The following is a 24068-nucleotide window of genomic DNA, read 5'->3' on the forward strand; positions in this document are numbered from 1 at the left end:
TGATCATACTGACATAAGAAGAAATGTTTCAGTTTTTTATTCAAGCTAGTAGGATACATAATCTCATCTATGTACATTACAATCTCACATGCATGCATTCATTCATTCAAACAAAGGAAGAATATTTTCTTAATGCTTTTGTGCCTACACAAGTCTAAGCCAAGCAGTGAGCTAGGCTCACCTTTGAGGCTCAGGACCCTCTTGAGTAAACTTTCACATTGGCAAATGCCAAGTGCCAAAATGTCTGTTGTCTCTGGGTTCCCATTAAGGCAAAAACTGATTTTAAGGGTTAACCCAACCTTAAGCGTGGGGAAACAGTTTTTTACAGTGTCTGCAACAAGAGCATGAGAACCCTTGTTAACACGTAATATCAAGTATACACAAGGAGCATGTAAGTCACTGAGTGTTTGTTCCTATCTCCTCCTCTTCAACTGATCGCTGGAGTCCAGGAAGTAACTTCAGTATGTGTTTGCGGACACTGACTTTCCTGCCTTTACGAGGCAGGGTGCCAAACAAGGAGGAGATCCTTGTTTCATCCCAGGAAGGAGAGAGGGAGCTGCTGCTGCCGGCCAAACTGGAGCTCCTGGAGCGGTTGAGGGATTGGTGATGATGGCTGGAGCTGGAGGAAAACCTGCAGGAGCTGTTCTGTGAGGGAAAATCTCTGGAGAAAAAGCAGCTGTCGTCTGTGGGGCTGGCTGCACTGCATGGGCTGGGAGAGCACAGATCGCCAAACACACTGGCCTGGTCACTGTCATCTGTCATCATGCTCCTGTAGCTACTGTCACTAGAAAAACGTTGGCCACAGCGGCCTGTGGGGGAGCTCAGAATCGAAGAAGAGTCCACTGAGAGGTGGAGGCTGCTGTTGTTTAAGTTACCTGAAAACATCACAAAGTGCGCCATTAGAGAAAGCTGACGAGAAGTTTGCAACAGGTAGTTTGTCAGCAGCGTCTGTGTATTTCTCAGGGAAACTCCATCTAATTTATCTGGAGTTTACAATTGCATTCACATCATAAAGAGACATATGACAATAGCTGTAAGAAAGGAAGTGCTGTGGTCTGACAGCTGAGCAAACCCTCTCACCTCGCATTAGACGTTTTTCCTGTAATGTGAGGGCCTGCAGCTCAACCAATTTCTCACGTAGTGATTGCTGTATGGGCAAAAAACATCATGGTTTTATTTCCAGTAAAATCATTTTAGCTTATGCATTGAGAACATTTCACACCTGTTTTACACAGTGCTGTAGCAGTAGGTCAACCTGTAATTTACAACAGTGTGACTTTCATTATTACCAGCTGGGTTTGGGTGGTTTAGTTTAGTTGTTTGTAGGCTGCAATGCAACCACAGAGCTGCAGTGTATCAACAACAAACATGGGCAGGGTCAAAGAGACATACCTTAAGCAGGTTCATCCTCTTCTCCAGCTCTATCTGCTTTACTACATTCCCACATACAGTCTCCATCCTGGAATCACATAATACAACATAATCACACACACTTTTAACCGAAAACACTGCTATCATACAGTTTTTGTTTCTGTGCAGTGGATTCACCAGTTTTTATTTCTGTCACTCACTTTAGACAGTTGGTTGATTCTCTTATCAGATCAAGTATCTGCTGATGAGATGATCCTTCAATGCTGGCCCCATTGATAGTGATGATAACATCTCCTACAATGAATGAGGATGCGAAAAAAAAGGAACTAATCAATTACGAGAAAACAACACGGCTTTGCATTGCATTTGTGCATCAGTATGTGTGTGTGGGTGGGCATACATGTGTTGCAAGAGATATAATCGTCAATCTATATACACCAGAAAGGTCTGACGTTTTGTATGCTTATGAAAGCCTGTGTATATAGAGGATGTGGGGGGTTCACCTGCGGTCAGGCCAGCACTCTCAGCAGCGCTGTCCTCCTGCACTTTGCGCACAAACGTGCACATCTCCACTGCAGAGCTGTCCTTCAGCTGCAGGCCATAGGTCTGCAACAAAGAGACAATTTGTCACAAAAACAATACTTTTCCATAAAAAAGATCCTCTTAAACATGGAGTGAGCATAAAAAATACTCTAGAATCAGAGATTAAAAAGCATGACAATGATACATATACTTCATCTTAATGATTATAAAATGGGATTACCTGAATTTCAAAACCAAAGGTTTCATTATCTTGTTTTTCCAGAACAATTGTGGTCCTGTGCAAAGAGAAATGCAAAAAAAGAGAAAATACACATTTTAGGAACAACTCTTAATGTGCTTTATTCTCTTTTTAATAAAAAAAAGTATTGTAAAAACAAAAAAATCCTATATATAATTTTACATGCAGTAATACATTGCACATTAGATTTGATGTATTTACCTTTGTGGGTCAGAGTAATTAACCAGAGAGGTGGAGTGGGTTTCTTTGGGCTGCAAAAGGAGAAATGCAGAGTTCCTCTTTAGAACAATTGAATAGAGTTGAGTTTTAAACCTCTCAGGGAACTAAACAGGTTGTTCAGTGTGAGAACCTGTTGATCCTACAGTGCTAAATAACTCAAACGATTAAAATTGTTAAAAGGCTTTTGGCCAGTTGCAGGGAGCTGCTGTACTTTTGTATCACAGTTTGTGGTAAACCAGTGAACTGCTTTTCATTATAAAACAATACTGTATAAGAAAAATCTCTACTCTAATCAAGTTTATACGTCAGTGTTTCATGATGTTTGATTTGAATTGCAGAAGTATGTGCATTTACACTTTATATTCCAGCCTATTATATCCCACTTGATTTATTGTCTCACCTTGCATACTCGGGGGAGTGAGCCTGTGTTGTGCCGGTGTCGATCATTGTTTCCCCTCAGTGAACGTCGGTACCACAGGGAACATTTCTTCCTCAGAGTATTATCCAGAATGTAATTCTCTTGGCTGCCCTGGCGTGCAAGACCATTGAAATTCATGGTGGACTGCATGGTAGAGTAGTCCTCAAAGCACCATCATGTCCTGCTGCAGCAGCTTTTCAGTGATTGTGTGGCCCTTCCTCGCTGTGCAGCCAAAAGCAAAATGTGTCAAAGCGGAAATCCACGTCATGTGATGGTTGTGGTGGACCTGCTTCTCTAGATCCTAAGCCTCACATACCTAATTTCCTGTTCAACCCTTTCAACTTCTTTCGTTCTTCTTTCTTGAGAAGGGATGGTCTGCTGTTTTGAAAAGCAAAGAAATTAGTTCTTATTATTCCCCTTCAAACAGTCCCTTTCCCTTTTTGCAGGCTAAGCAATTTGATTTTTGGTCTGTCAGAAATCAGCAATGCATGAGAAACTGCCACCTCATGCCTCCACCAGCACCTGCTTCCATCCTCTCTCACTCTCAGTTTCACAATGGGCTTAGCTTCAGTGTGAGCCTGAGTCCTGTGTTCGGCCAAGCAGAGAGACTTGTCTTATGAGGACAGACAAAAGGCTCAGTTAGCTTGGGGCCAGTGTCACACTCCCCAAACAGGCAGCATGGGTCATTGGGCCGTAGGCATCAGACATGGTTTGTTCAAAAGGAAAATCACACACACACAGGCCGCCAGCCAGGGAGACAATGGATGATGGGGTAAAGAAAACTGAACCACAGTGCCCTTCTACACTACCACACCCATGCCTACAAAAGGTGCACTGTTAATCTGCAGGAAAAGAATATTATCTTTCACCATGCACAAAAGATGCATTTCTTTGGTGACCATTTATTTATTTGTTTTCACTTTAAGCCTCAGTACTGTATATATGAACCCAGTTGAAATACTCGTTAACTAGCAGATTGCCTCACAGCAGTCCCTCTCTGCCCCACTGACCGTCAGCAGAGCCATTGGCCAACCGACCATGGGACCGTCTGGAACACAGATATCCCATTTCACCAGGACATTCCAAATTTCCATCCACAGTTTTACCACTATAAGTACAGAAAATAATACATCTTGTCCTCTTCATTGATAGCATGCACTATCCTGCTGCACGCTACAAGTGAGGACAACAGAAAAGCATTGGATGCACCATCTCCAATGATTCTGTAATACGTGAGGAAACAACGCATATCTCTGCTGGAGTTTTAAAGACTAGATTCACATTTTTTTAAGTCTATCGTAAAACAATGAATTAGCTGTGTTTTGTGTTAAATTGCTTCTTTCTTCAACCAAGTGGTTATCTTCCAAATTACTGTATGGTAGTCTGTAAATTACCTCTTTCTGTTTTCACAAACATTGTTTCCTTCATGTGAAAAAATGTGAATCCATCTTTAAAAAGCTAAAACTATCATCATTTTGTCACATTTTGGAAAACTGGAGTGTGTCCCATAAACCTCCTTTGAGTAACACTGTTTGACCTCTCTTGTCTGAGGTAACAGGCAGCACAGTAAAAGCCGTTAAAGCAACTCACAGCACAATGTTGCAGCGTTGACTCATCTGCGTAGTGCTGATGGCCTCAGTGTTACACTTTTATTTCCTCTGTCTAACGGACACATCATAAACCGTGTACACAAATAGCGGTAGAACAAAAAGCCAAGATGAGTCATGTACAATGGAAGCTGAAAGTGTGATGGGGTAAATAAAAAAGGACCTGTTTCAGTAAACCTGGGAAATTCTGTCCTACGTGCAGTAATTTGCACAGCTCTGCACAATCCGTGCGTTCAAAATTACAATTTCAATGTGGAGACATTTTAAACTGGAAAACATATTTTCATCATGAAAAAAGTCATGAAAACAGTTCACTTCATGAAAAACAGTTTATTGACCCACTAATATCACTACTTTCTATACAGAATAAATAGTGCAAGAGAAAAGATACAATGCAATGGCATGAAATCTGAGCAATGACACAAAACTGTTTCACATAAATCAAAAGTATTGATCTAAATGACTGGATGATTTGGAAATCAAAAAGTAGGTCTTATTTTCATGAAAGCGGTATTACATTTGTTCATATTTAGCAATTTTATATACAATATATAAAAAAAGACACCAGTCAGAAATTGCACATGGTGGTCACTCCTCAATGGAATGATTGATAAGTATTTCATATGCTTAGCTATGAGTTGTGTCACCTGTCTGATTCTTGCAGTAGCAGATATGACACAATAGACAAAATATAAGCTTGGCTCAGCAAAGGTCCAACATCAGATAAAAAAACAAATTTATATTAAGTATTTTCAATGGATGCAGGCAGAGACGGATGCTTTAATACTGTATTTTCAATATCTTTTTATATATATTCTGCACCATACAAAGTCAAATGATCCTATGATTGAATGTCAACTAATCACTTCATAGAAAGAAAAAATTAAGACGTACATTAACTGATATTTGTCAAGCGAGCAACAGGCTACTGTACATAGCTTATTTTCAAGAGCCAACACAGCTGATGCTACATATCAACCAGTAATAACGATGACACCTTCATAAGAGCAGGACACATATATGTGTCAACACTAAGCAGCTACCTGGAAGTATGTAAACCTTAGCAACTAAAAGCATGAACATTAACAGAGGATGTATTAAAAGCCATGATGGATGGGAAACATGGACAGGTTTTCTTCACAGCACCATGTTTCAAAAACACTACAATGATCAGATTCACATCATTAATCCCAGGATCACTTCACATGATATGAAACACACACACACACACACACACACACACACACACACACACACACACACACACACAGGCACCCCTTACACGTGGATGCATACAAACATACATGGTGTACAGATTCACTCATGGGCACTACCCCTAAGCCTGTTTTTACAAGGCTTTACAGGCCTCAACAGCCAGTGGCATTGGTTCATAAGAGCACCCATCACCCAGACTGTGGTCTCCAAGTGAAATGTCTTAAACTGATTTACTACAAATAACAATTTGTTGTTATCCTCTTGTTTTATGAGTTTATCATTAGCTTTATCAAGCTCTGATCTTATCTTGGTCTTTGATTTTAACATTATCTGGTACATTGGGACACCTGCTGTAAAACTGGAAAATGGAGTGTTTTCTAACGTGTACTGTGCTTAGTTGTTAGATTTCCCTGTCAAAAGAAATACCAATGAGCTAATGTTAACAATACTGATGTTTTGACCTGTGCATTAGGGTTGCTAAGATTTAATAATTTGAATAACATGCTTCCAGTCTAAATAAATATATTTGAGAAATATAAAAAATGACTTTTCACATTCATAAATAAGCTTTTGTTTGTCAGCACACTAGCATTCACCTGTCAAGAGAACAGCTCTTTTCAGCAACTGAAAGCTTTAAATGTGCAAAATGTGGTATTTGGTGTTTTTTGCCCCCAACGTCTCCCCCCAGGCAGCCTAGCAATGGTTATGTTTAGGGTTAAGGTTAGGGTTAGCTGCCTGGAAGGTGCCGTTGGAGGCAAAAAACACCATCAAGCACAAAATGTATAGCAGGAGCTTATAGTTTTACTTCTTTTTCTGTAAAGGACAAGACAAAGAAAATGTCTATAGCCACTCTACTGATCCCATGAGGCTGTTCAAATATGGAGACTGCTTTATAATTTAAAATGTAATTCTTACCACTAGTCAGTCCAAATATTTAAAGTTTTGTCTGAGGGTGGTAATTCTTATTAGCTCAACTAAACTGAGACTCAGCCTTTAGTTATACTTAAAGTCAGGGGATCAGGGGGTTCATCCTCTGGGGACCAGGAATGTCATTGTGATCCATTCAATACATGTCGAGGTATTTGGACCAACAGATCCAATGGACAAACTGTCATTGCCATCCATGGAGCCATGGTGGTTAAAAATCACTAGTCAGAACTAAATCGCACTGAAAACTAACTTGGATATATTTAGCTAAAGGATGTTTTCTACTTGGGAATGCACAGTTGTATTCCTGTTAAGTGTACACTTCAAACACTTTAAAATTCAGATTATCAGGGACAGTGTGGCATTTAAAACTAGTCAGAACCAGTCAGGGTGTCTTATCCAGTATAATTTGTGATTGTCAGTTAGCACACCAACTACTCAGCAATACTGTATTTGATACAAGATATGGCACAAAAACATCACAATGTGCAACTTCAAGCTTTGGGCACTTAAATGTCTGAGGTAGCAAAATAATCTGTAGATATAAGACATATTCTTATTTCATATGGCTCTTCCGACCAAAAGTTCAGCAGTTTGGTTCAATTTTGTTTTTAACTAGGTATCTATGTGCAAAGCAGCCACAGACACCCCCTACAATACTTTGGCACCAAAAACAACCTGAAGTTGCTCTCTGAGGGTGAACAGTGTTGTTGTGTCCTGAAGAGGGCAGCCTCAAGACGTTAGAGAGAACAGTTTCTCCCAGTTGTTGCTTTCAACAACTCTCAGTCCATCATGTATCACCAGTGCCAGCACCAGTGCTGATCTGCAGGGCAACAAATCTAACTAATCTTTGACATCCTTGATGGCAGACAGCTGAGACACCGTTTTCTTGACCCGCAGAGCAGTGAGTCGAGCAGCAGGGTTGGCATGCCAGCACTCTCTCATCAGTTTGCCCATCACACGCAGAGCCTGATGTATCAACAAGGAGACAGTACTATTTATATAAAACCAAAATGTCACCTTATCCAGACAACAGGCTTAAGGGTCAACTTCTGAAGACGTCTACTACAAAAAAGTACCTGTGTTTTACCCAGATTTATCCTATAAGCAAATGGCATGTAACGTCTGTTTTTGTTTTATACCTGACTTTTACAGTTTTGTGCACACACTAGTGTTGAGTTACAGTGTCGGTGCTAACTATCTTACATGATCATACATCAGATACATCCTCCCATCTCACCTCACAGCTCTGCCACTGGTTGGGAACATTGGGTCTGAGTTTCTGTTCACACACCACCTTCCTCATGTCCTCGATGTTTGGATCAGAAGGCACCAGGTCGTAATAAGGCAGCTGGAAATCTTCATGAAGTCCTGTGAAAAAGGACAAAGATGGAGATTTTGTTTATCATGCTTTTACTCAACCGCCTTATGACGCACAGAATGGTGCACAGTGTACAGAAATACATAAGCACATAAACCACCTGAAAATAGTTTCATCACTTGTGTCATGCATGTACTATTAGTGCCATAGTCCAGTTTTGCTGATGACTCGTCCATTAAGTATTTTTATAAATATCAATAAACAAGCGGGAGTGTATTTTTGTGTGTGTGTGTGTGTGTGTGTGTGTGTGTGTGTGTGTGTGTGTGTGTGTGTGTGTGTGTGTGTGTGTGTGTGTGTGTGTGTGTGTGTGTGTGTGTGTAATTTTAGAGTACCTCTAACAGAGCATCTTCTGGCCAGTTCCCAGAACACCAGACCTAGCGAGTAGATATCCGCCCTCTTGAATGATTCAAAGCTAGTTATATTGATTGTCTCATCCAGGATTTCTGGGGCCATGTACCTGCAGAGGACAAAATGATTAAGACCTAATGAAATAAAAAGCCACAGTACTTCTTTCCTTAACCGATTAGTGTGTGGGTTTGTTGCCCCATGTTCATGTGAATCATAAATATAGAAAAAAAAAACATAATTTAAACATTATGTTCTGGGAACTTGAAGAACAAATACATCAATTTTTAAAAACAACACTGACAGCACTCACTGGTGATTTAGTTTGACAGATATATTGATATATATCTTGTTTTCTTTTGATAATACCACTAGGACTAGCCAAAGTGTAAGAATTTTAAATCCCACACATACAGGGTTTAACCTTGGTCTTTATAGACAAATTCATGTGTTCATCACTTTACCAGAAAAATATGTTTTTAAAATAACTAATTATATCATGCCTGCATCAACCAAGCAGCACATTATTTTAGGAATCACTTGTGGGACTGAATGTGCATGCACAGTGGAAACCTACTGGGGTTTTGATTATGAGACTATGCTTTTCTTGCAGAAAACAGCGCCAACAATAGTGGCTCACTTTGTGTTGTGAACCAGTTAATAGCATTGGCTAAAAAACTTTAAAACAGGTTGACTTCAGAGAAATTTAGACACTGACTGCAATGTAAACTTCATGGGAAATCTAGCATATCAAATAAATTAGGCCAGGTTTAAACTAAGTTTCATTTCCTGTTTTTATGCACTGCAGATATGTGTGTGTGTGTGTGTGTGTTGAAACAGGTTTAATATCCTGTGTCGCTGTCGCCAATGCTATGCATCTGTAACCCAGTCAAGGAAAGGGTTAACAGAAACGTAGTTTTGGCCAATCGGAGGAGGTTGTACCAGACTCCCGCCTTTGGAGGGAGGGAGGGAGGGTGTGTGTGTGTGTGTGTGTGTGTGTGTGTGTGTGTGTGTGTGTGTGTGTGTGTGTGTGTGTGTGTGTGTGTGTGTGTGTGTGTGTGTGTGTGTGTGTGTGTGTGTGTGTGTGTTTTAATTGTGGGTTTTGAGGTAAATCCAACCGCTTGGTTCCCACTCTGTGGTTGGACGGCATGTCAATGGAGTTGGTGCTTGAGTCATGTTTCACAGCCAAGCCCAAATCCGCAATGACTGCCGTGCCATTCTTCTTCACCAGGACATTTTTAGACTTTAGATCCCTGTGAGCAATGGCAGGTTTCCCTAGAACCAAGAAGGCCACAAATAAGGTCAAAGGACAAATATTTCTCATCTTTCAGTAATGGATAAAAAAAAGGAACACTTTCGCAGGATTAATGGAGTGAAAAAATAACATCTTCACCAATGTTTTTTAGTATTCTTACATACTGTTTAACATCATCTAATCAAATTATTACAGCCATCAATGAAACGTGATGTTAATGATGTTAACACTGTAGTGTTAAAATTATTAGTCAATTAATCAACAGAAAAATTATCCAACAAATTTCATGATCAATTCATCTTTTAAGTAGTGTATCAAGCTAAATACCCAACATTAGCTTTATTTAGTTATGTTCTATATCATTGCAAATTGATTATTTGGAGATTTCAGACTATTGGTTGGCAAAAAACAAGAAATGACATAACTTTGGTATCTGGGACACTGTGATGAAACATTTTCCACTATTTTTTGACCTTGTAGAGACTAAACGACAAGAGTTCAGGATCTGCATTCACTTAACACAGCCATACCCTGTGTTCCAATGATTTCCATGTGGAGATGCGCCAGCCCACTGGCTACTGACAGAGCGAGGACGATCATGCCTTCCAAGGAGACTGTGTACCTGTTCAGGTAGTCATACAGAGAGCCATGCTCATGGTACTCTGACACCAACCAGAGCTGGGTCCACGAGCCATTATCTGCAGCACACAGCAAATAATACAGTCACATGTTGGAAAATGTATCTCATAACTGTAATGCGAACTTGATTGGTTAGTGGATCTGAAGCAGATACCTTTGTTGTCAGCAGCAATGAAGCCCAAGATGTTCTCATGTCTGAGCATGATTGTCTGATAAATCTCTGCTTCACGAAACCACGATCTCTCGTCCCTGGAGGAGAAGATCTTCACTGCCACATCTTCTCCTCGCCACTTTCCCCGCCACACTTCACCAAACCGACCCTTCCCAATGGTCTCCTGCAGGACAATGGTCCGAGCAATAGTTCGCTGGACCAGCAGTGGCAGACCTACAAGACACCAGCAAGACGATTAGCTGATATTGATATGCAACCATTTCATTTCACTTGCTTCACATTTATTAAAGTCTTGTTGAGTTTAACCCAGAATGAGTGATCATATCAGGTAAGCCAGCTGGTGGCGTCTCTCTTACCTGATCCAGAGCCTGAGGTGCTCATGTCATAGATGAGGTCTTTAAGACTTTTGTCGGTGGACATTAGCATCTGGTCATCCAGAGGCTCCTCTTGGTCCTGCTTGCGGGCTCTACTGTAGGCACAGAGGTGGCCCTGCACAACGAACACACCGAGCAGGATCCCCACACACAACAGGCAGGAGGGAACCAGGATCAACACAGTGAGTTGCAGCCTGCTCCAGCCAGGCTCTTCCAAAGGCCTTTCTGATAACACACACACACACACACACATACAACATGACCAACACTGTTAACATATCATGGTTAGCTGAAATTGAAGTCTTAAGATAAATAATTCGTAAAATGAGAGGGGATTTGCAATTATGTTCATCATTGAGCTCCCCATGATTGTTGCGCCCTCTGGTGGCCTTTATTGATTATTATTATTATTATTATTATTATTATTGATTATTATCAGTGGAGAATGACTACTGCTGAAATATGCTGATGTGCTGTATTTCAGGGAAATGCTTCTCTGACCTTAACACAAGCTCAGCTAAATTGAGCCATCACCCTGTCGTTAATCTTAAAATTTAGAGAGATGGAAATTGTACATTTGGCAGATGCAAAGTTTTCTCTGCCAAAAAAAAAAGTTTTTCCAGAGCACGGGAAATTTTCCTCACTGACCATAAATGTCAATAATCAAAAGTAATAAAGAGATACAGAGGCAGAAGCTTTTAGTGCCAAGAAACTTTGCTCCAAAAAGTAAAAATCTAAATGTAATTGTTTCATAAAACATGCTTTTTCATTTAAAACAAGTGACTGATCAGGACAGGTGCACTATGAAAACAAATTGTGGGTTTAGCAAAACAATGTAACCTGGCATTTATATTGCTGACCTTCATTCTGTCTGTGGGTGGACAGAGGAGACCTGGACACAAACAAAAATAGCAGAGCTGGTGGGCACCTTGGTAATATGAGATTTAAAGACATGCTGACAACATAATGCACAGTGAACACTGTAATAGCATTGTAGCACAGTACTAGAATTTCATTATAGGTCTGGGGAAATACAAAGAATGTTGTACTAAAACGTAACTTTAGAAGATGCCAACTTATATTGCTGTTGCCTCATATTAACTCCAGGAACCATTGCAGGAACTAATAACTCTTTAAAACATACAGTTTAAACATAAGCAATAAAGACTTGAGAACCGGTTACCCTAATCCATGTTTCGTCAGCCTTGTCATCTTCTCAAATCCCCAAAGCATAAAATGTCCTCACCAGGAGGGTCTCAAACATGCAATATCTGCAGATGGCCTAATGTGCAAAGCAACACATTGTGAACTAAACCACAGTTTCCTAAGACATCTTTAGCCTTTTACCTAAATACAACATATCCGGCCATGTGTCCAACTGGAGTCCAGCAGACATGATGCAAAACAAGACTGTACTCTCCTCTGGCTTAGTGGAAAAAGACCTTCTACAAACTGAAACTGTTTATTGATTGACTTTTATGTGACTCTGCATGGGTCAAGAAAGTAATCTGAGCAGTCAATTCTACTTTTGTTTGACAATAAAGGACCATAAACTGAACTGTAAATACAGCTACACAAGACCGCTAACCACTATAACTTCACCTTATAACTGTAAATGCATTCTGGTATTCAGACCTGTATAGAAGTCACAGCAATGGCACAAACAAACATTAAGTATTTGTGTATAGAAATAAACAGCACACTGGATGAGCTCACATGCTGATATTTAGCAGAGCAGTGGATCAGATTGATTCTGGTGTCCTCATTCGCAGTCAACACCATCACAGCCTGAGGGTGCTGCCCTGACCCATCTCATCAACAGTCTGCAGCACTTTACACTCTAAATCTCCTGTATCACCTCAACATTTAATTTTGGCCACTGTCTGACAATGCCATCTAACTTTAATCACTTCAGATTAATAAATAAATCCTTTTGTTTTCTTAGTTTTGTATTTTATTTGGTGTCAGAAATTAATAATGGACCATATATTTACCAAGAGTAAATATTGTCAAAATGTAAGCTGTTCTTGTCTTGAATGAAGCCACCAGACTATACAGCAGTGTTTCCCTTTAGTACAAATTTGGGTGTACCACCTGGATAGATTTGTTTTATAATTTTGTATTTTAACATTTATACCTTAAAAAACGTGTGTCTGAAAATTAGAGCTGAAACAGTTTGTCAATTAATCTTCAATAGTTTTCATAATCTATTAATCACAAAAATCCTGTATAATAATAAACTGAATATCTTTGTGTTTTGGACTGTTGGTTAAACAAAGCAAGAAATTTGAAGACCTCACCTCAGGCTGTGGGATAATGAGACATTTTCTGATATTTTATAGAACGTTTAATAGATTAACTGAGAAAATAATTGCTAGATCAATCAATAATGAAAACAGTCAGCCAGAATGGTGTACTCATGAGCAATTAATGGATGGGAAAAAAGGATTCACTTAAGTGTTTGCAAGCATTAAAATGAATGTGAATGTGAAGTTTTACAGGTTCACAGGTCATACAGTATGATATGATGCATTTTGGTTTTCTTAAAGCTGCACTAATCAATATTGTGATATAGGCAACGGGTCAAATGTCTATTAAAAACCCACAGATAATTATCACTCTGCAGTCTGACTTTAGGGAGCATCTTTCAGCTTTACTGATTTGATTAGTCTAACTGCTCTCTCAATCCCTTTTTCTAACTGCTGCAGGCTGCTGTTTTCAGCTCTGATAAAGCCATTGTGCACTACCTGCTCCTGTTCTGCACCAAACAGCAGACAGGCAAAGTTAGAGACTAACTTTTAGTGAACATAGTGGAGCATTTTTTAGCAAAAAGGGAGTTAGTAGAGACCAAAAACATAGCTACAAGGAGAGTGAATATTGGATTTATTTACCAAGTGGACAGAAACACAACTCCAAATAGACGATCATGTTGCTCCATGTCCAGCAGTTCATCTTTAATTAATAATATTAATAATATGGTAGATGAGTGTGTTTACAGCTAGTTGTGAAGTTTTCCCAACTGGCCAAAAAAAAGTAATGCAGCTTTAACTAATCGGATTTACATTCTTTATGTGTGATCTAATTTACATGGATGTATAGATTATTTAAATTGCCATGAACTCAAACCAGATATGTTACAAATAAAAAAAAGAAAATAAATAAAAAAAATACAATTTATGTACTGCGGCAGTAAAACACAGAAATAAATACTATGAACTCCCACACTAAGTATAACTCTGATCTCCCAGTTTTTTTCCACTGAATTGTCTATCCACAGGTGTAAATAATCCCCTCTGCTTTAAGGCCAACTTCTACCCAGCAGACCCATGTGAGGCTTTTAAATTGCAGCATGACATGATGCCTGACAAAGTTTTTATTTATAAATCAGGATCACTAACCGGCATCCCTTTGCCTCTGCCAGATTTGTTACGTCAGAGGAGCTAGTAGGATCAGCATCCATCTCGTCTAGCCGGGGTCAGAATGAGTGGGAAATCCCACACTGATTGCTTTCGAATGACTACTGTCTGAGGGGATGACTGTCTTTCCTCTACTATTTGTGTCTCTTTTTCCTTTCCTACTGTTTTAAATTAGAATTATTAATTACAAAAAAATGAATTGAAAGACAACCAGAGATAAGGACAAGAATGCATCAGTTCCAGAGCATCATATCCGCTGTACCTGGGTGTAAGTGCAGAGTCTCATTGTTGCAGAAGTCAGTGAAGCAGCAGTTCCTCTTAGAGACATTTCGGGAGCTGTAGCAAAAGACCTGGCCCTTCAATTTAGAGGGCGACAGGCAGGACTTGTCCGTCTCCTCCTTCCCGTCAATCAGCATCACAGAGTTCCAGCAGGCGCCGTCTGCGGTCGTCTCACAGGTGTGGTTGGCACAAAGCTGGCAAACACACCTCAGACCTGAAACATATCACATCACCAGTTAATTCATTGATTTGTATAATCGATGGAGGAGGGGGGGCTAGACAAAACATTCACATTCATAATTCACAGACTGCCAGGCTAGTGGTCTTTGTCTTTGTCATGTAAGCAGGCCCATGCTCTTAAATGGCTGGAGGTGGAGGAACCAACATAATGCCTCTTAGTTTAACACCCAGATAATCATGTGTTCCTCTTGGATATGTTGTCATACTCTGTTTGATAAGACTGTGCGCATTTGATAAGCAAGCTTGCACTGCCTGCTTACTGCTGGAAAAACCTGGAAATAAACTGTAGGACTATTATACATTATTCAATATATTCAAACTATTTTTAATAAATAAAGTAGTTTGAGAAGCTCAAATGTATAACTGCATTACCCATAATAAGGTAAATAAAGCTCTCCAAGCATAAATTAAATTAGAAAGTTGTAAAAGTATTTATCATAAACTTCACTGACAAATCTGTCTTTTTTTTTTATATATATATTTTGAAGCATTTTTGAAATTTTGACCTTTGAATATTAAGCTGCCTCGTCTTACTTTCATACAGTTTAGTTTGCTCATTGAACAAAAAACTTAGTTCAATGACAATAACAAACAAAGGAGAAGTATCAAATTTCTGACAGTATCAACAAAAAATGTCATATGCATTAGCTTTGTAAAGCAGAGCTGTTGTATTGGATTGGATTGCATTTGATTTTACAGGTGCACCTAATAAATGGGCCAGCAAGTGTAAATTGGTGGATGCTGTCTGAAATGTATGTCATGTGTGCAATTAGTGGTTTTCATGCCAGCTCAGTCTAATTCTAAATTAGTCTACAAAAACAATATTCCCCAAAAGTATTTTACATTTTACATCATCTGTACTTGTCATGTATATATCAACAAACCTGGAACTTGCTTTAGGTAACATAACTTCTTAAGAAGTAGATCTCTTAAGAAGGTCTCAAATCAGGTTGACATGAAACTAGGAAGACTGGATGCAGTTCATCCTTAACCTGTTGAGAGGGACTTCTGCTCCATCATAGACTTCCATGAATTGTCCTCAGGAGTAGTGTCAGTTATGGAAGAGAATGTTATTCATATTACGCATGCCAAAGAGATAATATGTATATGTGGATATACAGAAAAATTAATAATAAAATGAACAGGAATAACAAAAAGATAAAAATAAAACCTGTCACCTTGTGATCAACATCTTGATCATCTGTGTTGTTTTAAGGTTTTTAAGGAGGAGACTCCAAAACCACAAAATACTTATTTTAACCTGAACTTGGGAAAAATGAAAACATGCTGAACTCCATACTAATCCTGAACACTGGGTATCCTCTGACTTATGAACTGTCTGAGGATTCTGTTAAAAGTCTGGCAGTGGCATTTTTGACTGCTGGAGTCTTGAAAGAGGAGCAATCTAAGCATGTATACTGCACATGTATTGCAATACTCTTTCTAAGAAGTAATAAAAGCCTTAATACATCTTTTCTAGATCTTGCCAGATAAGAACAGACATGCATATTTCACAACTGGAAGAATTTTGAGATGATGGTCAAAGTTCATGCTGTGAACACAAGTAACTCATATTTTTGTTACTGGGGTTTGAATAACTTTTAATGAGCTCTGAAGATGTCTAGTCCGTCATACTTGGTAAACAACCAGTAAGGAGGACAAGTTGTAAGGAACACATGCTTTAATGAAAAATACAGCTGTGTGTCATCCATGTTGCAGTTATAAAAAATGTGTTTAATACAAGGCTAATTGTATAAAAAGAGAACAGCATGGGACCAAGAATTATTCCCTGCAACATACTGCAATTTACTATTGAAATAATATGAAGAGAAACATTTGAGGGATGTCCCTGAAATACCCAGGGTCAACAAAAATGGAGTAATAAGTACTTCAAAAGAAAAGGCTGACATCCTTGAAAAAAAAAAAACCCAGCAATGTGTTAGTCTGTCTCTCAATACCATCTGACTTCCCTACCCTGTTTCTTTGTTTTGTACACAGGAGCACTGAAATGCAATTTTGTTCCACTTCACACTGAGTAATATACTGTATATGGAGAGTGTGCCAATAAATTATACCTTGACCTTGTGGAACTCAGTCCACTTGTACCAGAAAACAGTTGGGTACTGTAGTTTTTAGCAAATGTTACTATTCAAGGAATAAATAGTGCATTCTTAGAAACTATTTAGCAGCAGATCAATATATATATACATACGGTGCACCAGTGGGTACAGCACCAAGATGGTGTAGCACTGACTGAAAATACACAATAGTGTTTATTGAAATGAAACATAGGGACATGGTTTACCTTTCAGCAGGATAAATTCCTCATGAGTTTTGGTCTTTTAATTTATTGTCATTTAGAAAAAATAGAGAATATACAATCTTATATTTTAAAGGACTTTTAAAGAGTCAAAGAAGATCAGCAGTTCAGTTTAAGTGGAAGCAGGCTGACTGGAATATGACAAAAATGTGCATTAACAGCATACCTAAGAGTTGCTTGGCAACAACCTTTCTCAAGGACAATGATTAGGCTATTAAATGTTTGAATTTACTGTAACTCCATGAGGTTGAATTCAATTACATCAGTCAAATCATAACAGACGTTATCTCAGAACACTTTACAGATATAGTAGGTCTAGACCACACTCTAGACTACACTCTCCCCCAAGAGCATGCATTTGGTGCGTATGACAAGGTTGGTCTTTTTTTAAGCTTAAGCAGATGAATGAATGAGCATTGGTGTGTATATCTTTTTTAATCATGTATACAGGGAAATAAATATTAAAAATGTTCTCCATTGTGTGTTATTATTGTCACAAAATGTTTGGGGAAGAGAAAAGCCGTAGAACAGTGTTCTCTAAACAGAACAATCAACAAAATCACAACTAGTGTCTTAAAAAAAAACACCAAGGATGGCAAAAATACAAAGAACTGTCTTTTTCAAAACAGCACATTCAATTAATTTAATGGTGGTAAAAAAAAAAGATTTTGATAAAGTTAACAGTTAATATTTAGCCTGTTTACTGCTCCATATCTTGCCTGTCATTGACATCAGGCCATAGATCTGTAATATTTTCTCAAAATCCCTGTGACATGCAACTTCATATTGATTATGGTTTCAAAAGTTTTGTACTGCATAGTTTAACATAGTGAATGAGCCACAACAAACTGCATGAAGACGACTGGGTGGGGATAGTGAAAAAGCAGCGCTTTCCCCTCCCTCATTACCACAATTGAGGTGCCATTGATCAAGGCCCTTAACCCCGACCCAAGGGGCGATTCTAGGATCAAACCTTTAGGGGGGCTCAGCCCCTAATGAGAATGTGACACGGATACAGTGCCTTGCAAAAGTGTTAACCTCCCCCCCCCCCACACACACACACACACACACACACACCCCCTCCAAAGGCGGGAGTCTGGTACAACCTCCTCCGATTGGCCAAAACTACGTTTCTGTTAACCCTTTCCTTGACTGGGTTACAGATGCATAGCATTGGCGACAGCGACACAGGATATTAAACCTGTTTCAAACCCTTTGAACCTTAGTTGTTTATCCTCTGTCACTAACAGACAAGTTCGCAAACTCTCACTTGAAGCACCAAAATTGATTAAGTGACCAATACAGCTGGCCTCATAGGTAGATGGTTGGGGTGATGGCTGGATGTTAACACACAGGACTTTCAAGCCAAGGAGCGGAGTTCGCCTCCAGGGGAAAACAAAAGACTTTCACCCAGGGAACGTGTGTTCCTTGGGAGTGTTTTAATACAAACCACAATCTTTTTTCTAAACTTAACTAGTCGTTTCGGTGCCTTAACTTAACTTTCGTTGCTGCATAACGCTCACTTTTCTTGCCTAAACTTAAGCGTAATCTCCGCTGAAATGACCGGCAGCTCTCGGTGATCTGTACCCGGTGCACAGTCACCTATTCTTGGGTAACTGAACCACCAACTATCACTGACCTGACGGAGCACCATGCAGAGCATCGTAACCGGTGTCGCAGAGCTCTGTAGCGGCTGAACACATCCACTAACTGCCGCTAATATGACGAGCTGTGACAGAGGACTGTATGAGTTTTCGTATGATAGCATACGTTTTAGTGGGCATAATTTTTCGTTCAATATCATACGAACCCGTTCATGAGAATGCGTTGAACTGTGCGAATGCTTCCAGGTGTGTGAACGTGTGTAACTGTGCGAATCTAATCAGGGAGTTTCTGCTAAAGAGAGGCTTCCTCTCAGTGAAATGTCCCTGAATAAAAAAAAAGGGAAAATAAATAAACCGATGAGAGAGAATAAATCAGAAGTCTGATAACAGAGTTCAGCTATGGAGAAAAGCTTTTGAGGAATTGCTTTGAGCTTTGAGATGCGATAAATGCAACACGTTTTGAAGTCATTGCTTTTGTAGGCTAACTGTTTATCCTTTAAGGCTTAAATAACTATCTAGAAAGATTTGATGACAAAAAGTTGAATCCTGTCAGTGACTTTGAGGAAACGTCTTATTATTTCAAATCCAACGTTCAGCACATTTCCACACAACCTGGAATAGGTGCACGTTATCATTCTCCGAGAACTCCTAACAGGTTCGGATAGCTCTGAAGCTCCCCTCAATCCTTTAGGAGATATGAGTAATGTCCTAGGTAAACAAAGTTAATATTATGCATTTACTCCATAAGTTAAAAGCACAACCAAATATATGTATGTCACTATGAGTCAGTTAGAAGTGAATTCCTAAGAATTTCTGAGATGCTCAATTACCATGACTAGGGTTGAGTTGTAGGGATAAACTATTCTTATCATTTAGATGCAATACTAATTTATAGAAGTATAGTGCTGAAAGGATTGTACTTGAAAAACCTTTTTACCACAGAAGTCTTTAAGAATTGATTATTATTGTCATATTTTGCATTTTTTAATTTACCTGTGTTATGCAGCCTGTTTCCTTGAAATGTGGGCATATTAGAGAAAAACACTCTGCTGATTAGTTGAATTTGTGTGTCCAATTATATTTAATAAAAGAACGTGTGCAATAAGTGGGCTTCTATAATTTACTGTGTATAAAACAATAAATCTTGGTTGACTGAGAGAGCCTTCCAAACTTATAGCCCTTCTACTATTAACCCACATCACTGTTGTCCCATTGGAAACTAGTTACTGTTAATGTTGTATTCTAAGTCTGAACCATTAGTAGCCAAAGACCAAGAAAATGGGTCAGCACACTGCTGTCTTCAACTTTATCAGACAGACAAGCTTTCAGTCACACACCTATTTATCAGGGCACACACCAGAACAAACAGCAGTGGGTATATGTCAGCTGTAGCAGGTCGGTGAGTGGCTGATTGTTTTTGACTCTAAATGTAAAGGAGGCATTTGTGTTCCCAGCAGCCACTGGAACATTCATTTACAATGTATTTTAATGTATCAAATGCAGCATAGCAGCCTGTGGACCACCACTTAATTATTGATTAATCGCCTGGTCTATACATTGTAAGAAAATTATTAAATCAGACCCTGGCGAAGTTCAAAACCCAAAGATATTCTGTTTACATTTCATATATGACAATGAAAAGCTGCAAATCCTCACATGGAGAAGCTGGAAAAAGAGGATGATTAATAATTGTTTTGTTTTTTTTCATTTTACTTCAACTCTAGTAATGAATTTAGTCAAACAAATTAGAATTGTTCTGTTATAAAACAAACAACTTTAATCTTCAATACAAACAGAGTCTCCAGAAAAGACCAATCAGATTTCAGATGTTAATAAGATGTGAAACAAAGGATCAAAGCTATCCTGCTGTAGGGAATTACCAAATTTGAGTTTTGCCCAAAACAATGACACCATGATCTCACCATGATCTTACAGCATAAGTACTGATTGGGAAATGGCAATAAAGAATAAAACTGACAGTATTCTACTGCCTGAAAGTTGGGTTTAAATCACAGGTCTGCAAACTATTTTTCGACCAAGCACCCTCTGTTATAATGTTTAAGAAAGCTATTTTGGACAACAACAAAAACACAAGATCTGCACCTACTGCCTTACATGTGACATAATAGGTTATAGGGGCTTTTTATTTTCTTTAAATTACTGGTCTTTGCATTCAGAGGTTTTTTTTAATCTAATGTAATTTACAAAGGTGAGTTTATTGGTATAAAATAATGTGTCCTTTAAAGTCAAATAAAGGCAATACATGGTTTGATGACATAACCCATAATAACAGCTGTCTGAAAATACAATATGGGCGATTTAAAAAGTCAAGTGAATAAACTATCCTAGTTAGCCAAGCCAACACTTTATATGGTAGGCAATTTAGTAACTCACATAAAAGCTTTAAATAGCCTAATGCAATTTACTAAATGAATGCATTTGATTAACGAATTGCAAGAGTGAGTGAGGATCTGTCAGCTACTGTACCTGCAGTCAGCTGGGCGACAGACAGAAAGATCAACGCCGCTTGAAAGCTCTGCTTCCCGGGACGAATCATGGCAAGAGCCGCATCTGCTCCGTCTCCGTCGCACCGTTTACACAGCTACTCTACAGAAAAACACAACATTATCCATCGCGGTAAAGTCAGTAGGACATGCACCCCGCACAAATGCCTCGCACAGCAAATGTGGGGAGGAAACTTTACAACGCAGTGAGAGGTTTGCTCCGCCTCTGTTGACTGAAATTTAAGAGGATTAACACTGCAGACCTCTGATAAAGACATGTGAATGAGAGCCTGAGAGAAAGTGTGTTGCACATCCATTTAACAAATGCAGGTCCAGTGAAACATCATCTCCTGTCTGCATATTGAATATGGACATTTCTTCAGCTCTCAATTATTTACTAAATGCTTACTGTGGAAGGAAACCATGCCAAACTGTTCACATTACACTGAATATGGTGATGTAATCCATATAGTTTGTACATATACATACATAAATACAAACTACAAAATCCCAGAGTATCTGTATCTAAGGCGTTGGCACAATCCAAAGTGTAAGAATATTAGTGATTGTTTTGGGGAAGTGCACTGACTCTTCTCCAATCTCATGTGTAGGCTACATACTAGTGGGCCAGTATATTGACATGCAGGTTTTCAAGGGAACTTATTAACCTGTTTGTGGGCCCTGGGCCAAAGAACATTGCTCTTGTGCCCTTATTGTTTATGTACCAACACATCTATCTCCTATAAATTCCCATGAAGTAGCCTACTGTATAGTGCACACAGCAGATTATAGATGGAAGCTTTATCATATACCCAGACACCAACCAGTACTCCTATGGTGATATACATTCAGCCTTGAGTTTTCTGTCACTTAGTTTGTGGTAATTTGACTAAACACAATTTATGTAGGGGTAATCACCATGTGAGCATAAATAATTAACTAATTCACACAGGGCTGCTCTGCAAAACAGGGCTGCAAGATTAGATAATAATGCAGGACCCATCTTTATTGATACTGTACTTGAGAGGTGCAACATCCCTAGCAAACTGGCAGTTAATTAAATTACCAAAGACCAATACAGAAGTATGTGGCCCCTGACGGACTGGCCATTGTCTGCTTTGCTTTGCCTGGGTGATAATCCCAGGGTTAATGTTAATATCTTGCACCCCCGGCGCCATTGTAATTCCTCTCCCTGGATGTAAATTTAGGTCAGCAAACTAAAGAGACCAGCCGAGACAGATACAGTACCACTTCCAACATCCCGTCCAAACAACCAGACTGTCACATAGTCTGCTGTACATTAAGCTCAGAACAATTGTTACAGCTCAACTCACCTGCATGTAATACTTTATTTACTGCTGCAGGCCATATGTGACCAAGTTGTGTTCCTGCTGCTTGGGCTCCATAGCAACAACATGTGCCAATGTCACCAAGGACAGTACATGGGCAAAGCCACAAGCATCAAATGTACTTTTATCTATGTATTCAGAACAAAGTCTATGCAGTCTACCGGTTATGTACATAGTGAGACAGTTATATATATATACTGAATCCACATCACTAATACTGTATCCTCTGCCTTTTCTCCACCAATTGTGTTTGTTAAAATGATTAAAAGAAAGTTAGACATACAAATACAGTTGTTGGCAAGCAGCAACAGTTTACCTCGTCTCCCTCTCAGTTGTAGGTGCATAGACGTACACAGCATGTATACAAACCAAGTACAGAACCTTTGGGAAATGCGATGCAATTTTAAAAACTGGTGGATTCAAACTCCTGTGCTCTGCAGGTGCAGGATAGTTCAAATGACACTGAATATGAAGACCGTCTACATAGAAAGTTTGACAGCAGTTGATACATGCAGGCTTGGCGTCTCAGCACTGTCAGATATCCACTGTTAGTGTTTTAATCATATGGCCCATAACTCCTCTGGTATATCAATCAGGCTGAGAACCATCAGGGGTCCAGTTTCTGTTTGACACCTGCCAAGTTTCTGCTGTCTACACAGTTTCACTTTACAGCTGGCAGGGAAAACACCTGGGGCTTTTGACCTTTTCCAAATTAATATGGATTAATTTGTTGCATTATCAAGGTAGATGTCAAGCTTTTTGCAGTGAGGAAATAGTTTATTGTGTAGACAAAATTGTACACTAATGAAATAATTCAGGGTAAACTAACATTTCTACTTGTACTGACAAAAATAGAGGCAGTCACATGAATATGGAAGTTGGGTTTTAGCTGCAGGGCTGACAGCTGCATTAGTCCACTTTATTTAAAAAGGTAAATTACTTGGCCTCTACAATATTCTTTGGGCAAAGTTCACTATCGGACTTAGAAATTACAAGAGAATGGTTAGAGGGGGGATAGACGGGGTTTGATTTGAAACTATAGATGGTACTCAAATAAAAACTACACGGTCAATCATATTAAAGATCATGAATAATTAACAGATTCACTATTAGTCACAACTTTTATCCTACTGTCTTAACAGGAAAAAAAATTAAAATGAGCAGAGAAATTAAAAATGTTCTCAGTAACGCAAAGTAAAATAAGAGTCAACAGCCATGCTAACAGCTCTGCTGTACTAACCTTTGCTAATTATCACTGAACACAAACTACAGTCAAGTTGCAGTTTACATCCATGTCTATCCAGACTCATATATTATATGTAGTGAAAACTTTGAATTAATTTAATAAAAAGGTATTAAGTGTATATTTTTGTGAAACATGGATGCTTCACACACACACACACACACACACACACACACACACACACACACACACACACACACACACACACACACACACACACACACACACACACACACACACACACACACACACACACACACACACACACACACACACACACACACACACACACACACACACACACACACACACACACACATCTTCAACCCCACAGCACAGAAGACCAAAACAATCAACGCTGTTTCAAGATTGAAGGATGCAACTAGCTGGCACGGAGGCATATAAACCA

At 39.1% G+C, this 24068-nt stretch overlaps 2 protein-coding genes across 2 annotated transcripts; both read right to left on the minus strand.

Annotated features, from left to right (window-relative positions):
• Nucleotides 1-21: 21 nt before the first annotated feature.
• cytip (cytohesin 1 interacting protein) lies at nt 22-3035 on the minus strand. Its single transcript, XM_078261771.1, has 8 exons — nt 2772-3035; nt 2354-2403; nt 2135-2189; nt 1875-1977; nt 1572-1665; nt 1393-1459; nt 1081-1147; nt 22-875 (listed from the first exon to the last, which is right to left on the minus strand). Exons 1-8 carry the CDS (start codon nt 2937-2939, stop codon nt 397-399), a joined length of 1083 nt encoding a protein of 360 aa, XP_078117897.1. The 5' UTR covers nt 2940-3035; the 3' UTR covers nt 22-396.
• Nucleotides 3036-4711: 1676 nt separating this feature from the next.
• On the minus strand, nt 4712-23898 carry acvr1c (activin A receptor type 1C). The gene is made up of 9 exons (XM_078261772.1): nt 21051-23898; nt 14383-14613; nt 10687-10929; nt 10313-10543; nt 10050-10217; nt 9383-9539; nt 8252-8376; nt 7779-7909; nt 4712-7507 (listed from the first exon to the last, which is right to left on the minus strand). The coding sequence occupies exons 1-9, from the start codon at nt 21118-21120 to the stop codon at nt 7382-7384; spliced, it is 1482 nt and encodes a 493-aa protein (XP_078117898.1). The 5' UTR covers nt 21121-23898; the 3' UTR covers nt 4712-7381.
• Between the last annotated feature and the right edge of the window lie 170 nt (nt 23899-24068).

The sequence above is a fragment of the Sander vitreus genome, chromosome 11 (genome assembly GCF_031162955.1).
Source record: "Sander vitreus isolate 19-12246 chromosome 11, sanVit1, whole genome shotgun sequence".
Taxonomy (NCBI): domain Eukaryota; kingdom Metazoa; phylum Chordata; class Actinopteri; order Perciformes; family Percidae; genus Sander; species Sander vitreus.